General features: G+C 39.8%; 1 protein-coding gene across 1 annotated transcript in view; it reads left to right on the top strand.

Annotated features, from left to right (window-relative positions):
- LOC107137018 (galactose mutarotase-like) overlaps positions 1-7422 on the top strand; it is a 46936-nt gene extending 39514 nt beyond the window's left edge. The window contains exons 3-5 of the mRNA XM_048804946.1: positions 4334-4505; positions 5990-6164; positions 6427-7422. Of these exons, the coding sequence (XP_048660903.1) occupies positions 4334-4505; positions 5990-6164; positions 6427-6504 (425 nt within the window). The 3' untranslated portion in view covers positions 6505-7422. The remainder of the gene's footprint in view (positions 1-4333; positions 4506-5989; positions 6165-6426) is intronic.
- The last annotated feature ends 3207 nt before the right edge of the window (positions 7423-10629 follow it).

The raw sequence follows: 10629 nt of genomic DNA, 5'->3' as shown, positions 1-10629 counted from the left end.
ACCCATATGCCACGGTGTATCACCTGAGCATCAGTGTCTCACTCAGGTGCTTGGTACCCTGGGCACTCCCAAAGCTGTGAACTGCAGGACTCCAATCGTCACACACCAGAAAGCTTGCATCTCTGAGTTGAAGTATGTCTTCTTTTGCTCAAACATTAGTGTTTCCTCACAGCAATTAGGAATCTTCAAAACCAGAATCAAAAGCTAAGTCTAATTTTACTTAATTAATGAAGAGTAAGGTACAAGCTCCTGATTTTTCTAGGCCTTCTAAGATTATGGCCTCACTTTGCATGCTAAATCTTTCTCCTAAATATAGTAGGCACCAAGTTCCTAAAGTATCCCCATCTGAACACATGAAAGGAAAAAGTAATCCTCACCCCAAAAGATTATATCAATCACCTAATGTCTGTACTTACCTTTAGTGTATATAATACAAGTCTGGGACAATAAAATTTTAAAAAGGACTAAACTGCATCATTGTTTAAGGATCAGAAATGCAGCCCCTTTCTTTTTTTTTTTTCAATCAAGACAACCAATAATCTTTATTTACAATCATTAAAAGTCTAGCCACTGTTGACCACCCATATATAACTCTTGTTGCTAAAAATTTAATCACATATAGCATGATACCAGTATTTTTTTTCAGGTAACAAAGAGTTATACAAAATATCTGGGGATTTTTCTACAAAACACATATTCCTTTTTCCCTAAGTCATGTGTTTTAAACTATATAGTAACACATGCAAATTCCGCCTAGAGAAAGTACAAATTTCAATTAAACAGTAACAAACATGAAGTAAAATTTTAATGTTACTGTTGTGTTTTCAAAAGCTACCAATTCATAGGTCACAAGTGTATGCAAAGGCTACATATGGCCACAAAATCTATAGTCTACAGATGTTGCATTTTTATTTTACTAGAAATATGTGCAAAATGCTCAACAATGATTGGCTAACAAATACTTACTGAACCCTACTTACAAAAAATCAAATTTCTAAATGCCATAAGGGATACCAAATATAAAATGTGCAGTCCTTGGATACAGGAAAATGAAGCTCTATCAACTCTCTACAGAGCTATTTTAAAGATCCACTAGGTCTTCTGTGTGTTACTTCCCAGACCAGGATTTTCAAATCAGCTGTAACTCACTTTCCCTTGATTGCACCCCTTGTTCACTGCAGGTTCTGCCTGCCAGAGATCAGCCACCATCATCTACCTCCCCCAACACCAGGCCTCCCTCCTGTATACCACTCAGCTTGATAAGATCACCGAGAGGACACCAGCTTGTCAATAGGTGAATGCAGTGCTATTCTCTTCCCTTGTTGAACTTTCTTTATACTTTGTGCCTTACTGTATTTTATTAGAAAACTTTTTCTTAAAAATGATTTTTTTTCTGGAAAGACCATTTTATTCTACACAGTGACACTATTTAAGGAACACAAATTTTCCAAGAACATTTTTCAAATTAAAATAAAAAGTGGAAACTGATGACCAATTTGCCAAGGATTTCAATAACCAATCTAGTCACTGGTTACATATAAGAAATGAGAGCCACATTTCATTTTATATTCTTGTTGGTTAGTTATTATTGGGTTAGTGGAATGAGATAAGAATACAGAAGTACACTGTCTCAAGTGCAAGGAAAGAAAAATGAGTAGATATTCTACAACAGTTCTTGAATCTTTCTCAGGGTTTATGACTAGACTTGGGATCTGCATTCCCACTTTGAGGCTATTAGATGTGGTCTAAGTGCAATCAGGATTAAGATTTGCTTTTAAGTTTACTTACTTTTTAACTTAGTCTCATTGCAAGTAATAATATTCTTGCAATCACCATCTGAAGTATAAAAATGTGTATTTCTAATATAAACTAATAAATAATCATTAAAATCTTAACATTCATCTTAGGTCCAAAGTCATCTCTTGTACCTTCAGTAGTGACACATAATCCACAGTAACTAGTTTGCCTGCATCTAAAAACAAATGCTGCAAAGGTAGCATTATGATGCAAACCAACTAAGGCTGTGGAAGTCTTCATATTTCACACATAGGATCCATAATGGAGCCCCTTTCTTTTCTCCTCTTCAAGAATGGCTAGAGTACTAGGGGTAGTGACACATGCCCATAATCTCAGTGGCTCCAGAGGCTGAGGCAGGAGGATCTTAAGTTCAAAGGCAGCCTCAGCACTTACTGAACAACTTGATGAGACCCTGTCTTAAAATAAAATATAGAGAGGGCTAGTGATGTAGCTCAGTGGTTAAGGGCCCCTGGGTTCAATCCCAGTACCACCCACACACACAAAAAAAAAAAAAAAGTGTATGGAGTGTTTGGCTGGCTGAAGAGAAATTAGGGATTCTTTGTGCTTGATACAATATTCTAGGACCTAACCGTGGGCTACTCCAGGGTGGGCTATGATTTTATGGGACAAGGTGGACCTCTGCTGTCATTTTGTCCTGGGTTTTTTCCCCTACACTATTCAGAGCCTGCCTTGGCTTCAGTTAGAACTCTGGCACATAAATATACACATATGTATACCTGGACATAAAAAAATGTGTTTAGTATATTGAGTGTCCTACAAAGATTCTCTCTGAAATAAAGAATTCTGCAGGAAGAGAGGGTGGGTAGTTGAAAGTCAGTGGTCCAATTTCATTGCATTGATGAAATGCCCAGGCTCAGGGCTGTTTGAGATGGCTCAGTCTCGCATCTGGGGAGAACCAAAAGTTAGAAAAGGGGGCTGGGGATATAACTCAGTTGGTAGAGTGCTTGCTTTGCATGCACAAGGCCCTGGGTTCCAATCCCCAACACCACGAAAAAATTTTTTAAGAAGTTAGGAAAAGAATGAAAAGTTAAAAAGTACAATGTATTTTCAGAAGAATGTACAAACCCATACTGCTGTTTTGGCAAACGTGTATAGAGGACTTTGTGTTGAGAAATTATCTCTCCCATGAATCTCCCATTGAAATGACTCAAGATAATCCCACTTTCTCTTTCTTTCCTCAAATCCCTGATTACTTGTTTAGTGCTTTTAGTAGGATGGAAGATATGACAAACAACTTTTACATATTATCAATTCTAAGATGCCATTGTTTATAAAGTTGCCATTATTTTATGCATCATAAAGAAAGAAAATCTCTGCCTTAAACCAGGGCATGACTGAAAATTTTTAAATATGAATGTAAGAGTCTTAAATTGAGGAACTGTGTTGTATCAACATCTAGGTTGTTGATAATGATATCAGGTTGTATGAGTCTCAGTTTCCTTATCTGTTACATGAGCAGTTTAGACCAAATGAGCTGAGAACCTACAGGTTCCAATGCTATTGAGCTGTGGAACACCATTAAGGGGTGTTCTGGGCATTGGTCATGTGACAATCACCAAAACTGGAGTCCTGTCCCAGTCCCTTCTATGCTTTGCCCTTTAAGAGTTGAAGATCCCTACATAGCAGTATCCTCCTCAGGACTGTCCACCCACTCACATCATTGTGAAGAGGCTCCAGGATGGCCCACCTTCATAAGAAAAACTCCAGTGCTCTGACAGTTGGAGGAACCTGGCTCACACACACTGAGGCAGTGCTTGCCAGACTGACTGCCCCAGGAATCACTCCTGGAGAAAAGCTTCCATCAAAGTACTGAATTTAAATTGGCAGATGATAGAATGGTCATACATCCCAGTTTGCCTTGGACTATCCTACTTGATCCATTTGCTCCAGGTTTATTAACATCTTCTGCTACAGTTTAGAGTGTCTATAGACTGATCAGGGAGGTGATTTGGACAAGGTAATTGCCAGTGTCCCTTTAACCAATAATGGCCCCAAATGGTTTGAAAATCACTATTGCAGGATTTTTTTAGTGTCTGGTCTGCCCTGCCAGGTGCTAATGCTTGGTTAGGAGACTGGAGATATGTTAGCAGTAAAGAAACATCATCTGGAGGTGTAGCTCAGTGGTACAGTGCTTGCTAGCCCTGTATTTGATCTCTAGTACCACACAAAAAGGAAGGAAAGGGAAAAGAAAAAGGAAAAAAAGAGAAGAGAGAGAAGGAAGAAAAAAGAATCAATGAGGTGATTGGGTGAAAGGTTAACACAGCCATCACCTTTATGTAACTTAACCTTTCATGGAAATTAACGTGTTTCCTTATTTGTTGTACATTTCATACTTGAATGACTCTGAATATTGTATCTATTGCATTTTATAATCAATAGCATATTCTAATCAAGGAAATCGAATAATTGATTCTACTTGGGATCTGGGCTTTCATCTCCTTTACGAATTGAAATGAAGCCTGAGAGGGTAGAACCAGTGGGTCTTTCGGGTGCTGTATATAAGGCTTGATCTGAACATTAATCACCTTTGTTCTCTTTCTACCAGGAGATGTTGCTCCAGTGCAAGGAACTGCATTCGACCTAAGAAAGCCAGTGCAGCTTGGAAAACACCTGCAAGAGTTCCGCCTCGGTGGTTTTGACCATAATTTCTGTCTGAAGAACTCTAAAGAAAAGCATTTCTGTGCAAGGTCAGGTCCTTTTCCCTTCCTGCCTCTGAGGGAAGAAGAGACACCAATTCTTTGAGGAGCCTTTTGCCTGACCATATTGGTAGCATTTACAACATGACAGAGGACAAAACACCACATCCCCCATTTTTTCAAAGCTCCCATGAATTTGGTAGAATTCATCCTCCCTGGCCTGCCATCATCCCTCTATCCCCTACTTGGGTGGCATCTCATCTCTCCCCTTCTCTGCCTGTTCTTTAAGGCCCATTTTCTCTTAGAAGCCCTAATGCTTCCTGATTGAAGTCCCCATTGCCTTCCTTGACCTTCCAGAGCCCTTTGTACTTTATCATCTGTGACTCATGTCCTGCCCACCCCTGTGTATACTTGGAGGCTCCCCTTCTCTCACAGCTCTTACCACCTCAGTCTCCAATCTGCTAAGATGCCTGTGTGCATGCTCTTTCCTTCTCACTGAATTCCCAGTTCCTTGTACCATTTCCCTGGCAATAATCAATACAAGTTTGTAGAATCAATGGATTTTAAAGAAATCAGAGAAAATGATTCAAATTCTATAATACAGACAGGAAGAACTATACAAATCTTCTCCACCTCCAAGCCCCAGCACCAAGGCCCCCTGTGTTCTATCTGTTTGAACCACCTTCTTCCTGGGTATGTCTCTCCTCACTGCCCCCACCCAAAGAACCCCCTGCCTTCTCCCTGTTGATTCAAATCTTGCCCCCCTTTTTCCCAAACATGTTTCCCTGAGCCTCTTGTTTGACAGCATGTTGTGTGGATGTCTTAACTATTTCATGCATGTATTGTGCCTTAAGACCCAAGCTTTTATCTATAATCCATCAACAGCAAGTATAGAACCAGAAAGGAGCTCACCCCTATAGAGGCCTGGTTGTTGTTTATAAAGGACACAGTTTATCAGAAGAAACCCATAGCCCCTAACAAAACTGTTACAGAAGAGACCTAAAACCAGCCTGCTCCAGCCCCTGGGAAGGGAATAGTTTAATTCATAAAAACATCTCTTCTCTTTTATAAAAGACACGGCTGGTTGTCTCTCCAGGCCAAGCAGAGAGCCTGATTCCGTGAAAAAGAATCTCAGCCTTACGTGCTGGGGATATAGTTCAGTGGGAGAGCACTTGTCCAACATGCATGAGGTCCTAGGTCTTGCCCCTTCTGGAGCCCTTACTGCTTCTTTCCAGCCTGGTTCCTCTTTTTCCACCCTACCTCAGTTGGCTGGGGTCAATCCGTTTTGCCATTCCCCAAAGAAGCCAAGATCAGAGTGAAAAGTTGCATGGAGGATCCTTGAAACCACCTTCATGCCCCACCTAGGAGGCTGTAAGACTTTCCATCATATTCTTCCTTCCTACCTCTCTCTCCTCCATACATCTTGCCCCTCTCTGTGGCTGGGTCTGATTCCTGTCCCAAAGAGGATTCCATTTCTACCCCTCTCTGTCTGCTTTTCTGCTCTGGACTCACATGTGGCTTGTCTTTATCCCCAGGGTGTATCATGCTGGAAGCGGGAGGGTACTAGAAGTATACACCACCCAGCCTGGTGTCCAGTTTTACACGGGCAACTTCCTGAATGGCACGCTGAAGGGCAAGAGTGGAGCCATCTATCCTAAGCATTCTGGCTTCTGCCTTGAGACCCAGAATTGGCCTGATGCAATCAACCAGGTAAAGCCCCAGGCTACCTTGATAGAGTGGTATTGAGTCCAAGGTCACAGCCCTCAAATCAAGCTGTATGATTCAAAAGTCCATGTTTGTTTTCTTTAGATTTTTATCTGGTTCAGAATGGCTCTTTATCTCATCGCAAACCAATACTACTGTTTCCACACTGGCACTGAACCACAGAGCCCTGGTCTAGAAGCACACCCTGGAATGGCTAATGGCACAACCCTGGCTAGTGAGGTGTAACTGTGTTGTCTTCCCTTCACAGCCCCACTTCCCTCCTGTGCTGCTGAGTCCTGGGGAGGAGTACAACCATACCACCTGGTTCAAGTTCTCTGTGGCTTGAAGAAGTGTGAAGATACATCCTAGTCCATGGCCAGGCCTGGGCCCCCTCAGCAGCCTGTCTCCTGTCCAGAGACAAGGTGAAGATTTAGAGGATTTAAAAGTGATCATGTGCTAAATCATACAAATGGTAGCTGTCACAATAATTGGTCTGAATATTGATTTCCTTTTCCAGTGACTGGCTCTGGACCATGTCTAATGACAAGCTTTATTCTCTGTGCAGTTCAAAGGGCAAATGAACCCAACCATCAATGTCATCATCTAAGGCCTGAACTTAGCCCAGAAGTGGTGTCCAGGGACTCTTATACACTGTTGTAGGTTCCATCTCTCATCTTTGTTTCTGTGATGTTGCTCTCATTGCTTTTCTGTCTCCTCCTCCTCCTTTACATCAAATCGCTTTACTCTTGGGTAGCACTCTGCAGTTTTCCAAGGTCATATGAGCTGGTTCACCATGCCAGCAGATGGAGCCTCTGTAGCAGGTAATTGACAAGTGAGGGAGCTGAGGCGCAGAGGTTGAGTGACCCACCGCAAGCTGGTAAAAAGTTTAAGTAGGACTTGAGTTTAGGTCATGCAAATTAAAGTCCCCTTCTTTACCTATCCCAGTCTGCCAGAGCATTCCAGGAGTCACTGAAGGGTTAAAAAGGGATCTGATCCCTGCTCTGTTAGGAGCCAGCCTTTCTTCTCAGATTCCCTTTTGTAAGAAGCCATTCAAATACCCATAAAGAATCCATCATTTAGACTCCCTGCCTTTGGAGTTAACATTTATACTGGAAGCAGTGTTGTGTTTATGGAGATGAGGCTGGAGATTCTTTTCCTGAATAATCAAATCATTAATGACGGGTGTGGGCTGGTGCTTTTTAAAGAAATATATTTTATACTATTGTTTACTACAATCAGTTGAAATAAAGTCATCCCCAGAAGACTCCAGTTCTTTCATTCTTCTTTGTCAGGCATGGACATTGGGGAGTGGAACAAGTATATGGTGTGTATTCTGGATTCTATGTTCTCCAATAGGCGCCCCAGCATTTTCCCAGAGAAAGATGGCAAACTGTTGAGCTTTCCATACCTCCTCTTTCTCTGAAACCAATAATAAATCAAAGATACAATTTTTAAATTCATTTCAGCATGGATGTTCTGAATACCTACTCTGTATGCTAGGTCTTTTAAAGCATTCATGATGCCTGACATGCATGAGGCACTAGGTTCAATTCTCAGCACCACATATTAATAAATACATACATACATACATAAATAAAGGTCTATCAACAACTCAAAAAAATATATATATATACTTAAAAATATATATATATACATATACATGTATATATATTTTTTGAAACCTTTGGCTGGGGCTGGGGCTGGGGCTCAGGGGCAAACTTGAATGTGTGAGGCACTGTGTTCTTTCACGAGAGAGACTAATAAATGTATAATGTAACATTGCACCATGAAAATTGAAAGCATTCCCTCTAAAAACTGGAACAAGACAGGGATGCCCTCTTTCACCACTTCTATTTAACATAGTTCTTAAAACACTAGCCAGAGCAATAAGACAGATTAAAGAAATTAAAGGGATATGGATAGGAAAAGAACTCAAATTAGCACTATTTGCTGACAATAAGATTCTATACATAGAAGACCCAAAATTCCACCAGAAAATTTTTAGAACTAATAAATGAATTCAGCGAAGTAACAGGATATAAAATCAACACCCATAAGTCAAAGGCATTTCTGTATATCAGTGACCAATCCTCTGAAAAAAGAAACGAGGAAAACTACCCCATTTATAATAGCCTCAAAGAAAAATAAAATACTTGGGAATCAACTTAATGAAAGAAATGAAAGACCTGTACAATGAAAAGTACAGAATGCTAAAGAAAGAAATTAAAGAAGACCTTAGAAGATGGAAACATCTCCCTTGTTCTTGGATAGGCAGAATTAATATTTTCAAAATGACCATACTACCAAAAGCACTATGCAGATTTAATGCAGTTTCAATCAAAATCCCAATGACATTCCTCATGGAAAATGCAGTCACAAAATTCATCTGGAAAACTAAGAGAACCAGAATACTTAAAGCAATCCTTATCAAGAAGAGTGAAGCAGGTGGCATCACTATACCAGACCTTAAACTATACTATAGAGCTAAAGTAGCAAAAATGGCATGGTATTGACACCAAAATAAACGTGTAGACCAATGGTACAGATTAGAGGACACCGAAACAAACCTATGTTAATACATTATCTTATATTAAACAAAAGCACCAAAAATATATTGGAGAAAAGATAGCCTCTTCAACAAATGGTGCTGGGAAAACTGAAAATCCATACGCAACAAAATGAAATTAAGCCCTTATCTCTCACCATGCACAAAATTCAAGGGGATCAAGGACCTAAGAATTAAACCAGAGACCCTACACCTAATAAAAGGAAACATAGGCCCAAATCTCCATCATGTTGGATTAGGCCCTGACTTTCTTAATAAGACTCCTATAGCTTAAGAATTAAAACCAAGAATCAATAAATGGGATGAATTCGAACTCAAAAGTATCTTCTCAGCAAAAGAAACAATGAATGTAGTGAATAGAATGCCTACAGAATGGGAGCAAGTTTTTAACCACATGCACATCAGATAGAGCACTAATCTTTAGGATATATAAAGAACTCCAAAAAGTTAACACCATGGGGCTGGGGTTGGGGCTCAGCGGTAGTGCACTGCCTGACATGCATGAGGCACTAGGTTCGATTCTCAGCACCACATATAAATAAATAAATAAATAAATGTCTATCAACAACTTAAAAAAAAATATATATATATATATATACATATATATACTTAAAAATATATATATATACACATATATAGGTATATATTTTTTAAATCTTGGCCTGGGACTAGGGCTCAGGGGAAGAGTGCTTGCCTTAAATGTGTGAGGCACTGGGTTCAATCCTCAGCACCACATAAAAATAAACAAAATATAAAGACATTTTGTCCATGTATAACTAAAAAAAATTTTTTTTAATTTTAACACCAAAAAACCCCAAATAACCCAATCAATAAATGGGCCAAGTAACCGGACAGACCCTTCTCAGAAGATGATATACAATCAATCAACAAATATATGAAAAAATGTTCAACATCTCTAGCAATTAGAGCAATGCAAATTAAAACTACTCACTCCAGTCAGAATGGCAGCTATTAAGAATACAAACAACAATAAGTGTTGGTAAGGATGTGGGGGAAAGGGCACACTTTTACATTGCTGGTGGGACTGCAAATTGGAGCAACCAGTCTAAAAAACATTATGCAGATTCCTTGGAAAACTGGGAACGGAACCACCATTTGACCCAGCTATCCCACTCCTAGATTTATACCTAAAGGACTTAACAACAGCACATTACAGGGACACAGCCACATCAATGTTTATAGCAGCACAATTCACAATAGCTAAATTGTGGAGCCAAACTAGATGCCCTTCAGTAGATGAATGGATAGAGAAAATGTGGTAAATATACACAATGGAATATTACTCAGCCTTAAAAGAGAATAAAATCATGGCATTTGCAGGTAAAAGGATGGAGTTGGAGAATATAATGCTAAGTGAAGTAAGCCAATCCAAAAAAAACCATACGCCAAAATGTCTTCTCTGATATAAGGATGCTAATTCATAATGGGATGGCTCGGGGGTGGGGAGCATGGGAGGAATAGATGAACTTTAGATAGGGCAAAGGAGAGGGAGAAAAACGGAAGTGGCATGGGGATAGAAAAGATGGTGGAATGAGACAGACTTCATTACCCCCTAAGTACATGTATGAAAACATGAATGGTGTGATTCTACTTTGTGTACAATCAGAGACATGAAAATTTGTGCTCTTTTTGTGTAATATGAATTGAATTGCATTCTGCTGTCATATATAACAAATTAAATTTTAAAAAAATTGCACCATGACAGAGCTGGGAGCACTGAGCACTCTCTTTGGTACTACTCATTTTACTTGGCCTGTTTTGTCACCTATGAGACAAAGGGATTAGACTTTGTAAGATGAACATATATCTGTAGGGCAGGATGTCAAGCTGGGCCACTTGTCAAGTTCTTTTCTCCTCAGGCCCAGGCCCTCCCTATGACTATGA

Source organism: Marmota marmota, unplaced genomic scaffold, assembly GCF_001458135.2.
Source record: "Marmota marmota marmota unplaced genomic scaffold, marMar, whole genome shotgun sequence".
Lineage (NCBI taxonomy): Eukaryota > Metazoa > Chordata > Mammalia > Rodentia > Sciuridae > Marmota > Marmota marmota.
The sequence above is the reverse complement of the archived record's forward strand: the minus strand, read 5'-3'. Positions and strand labels throughout refer to the sequence as shown.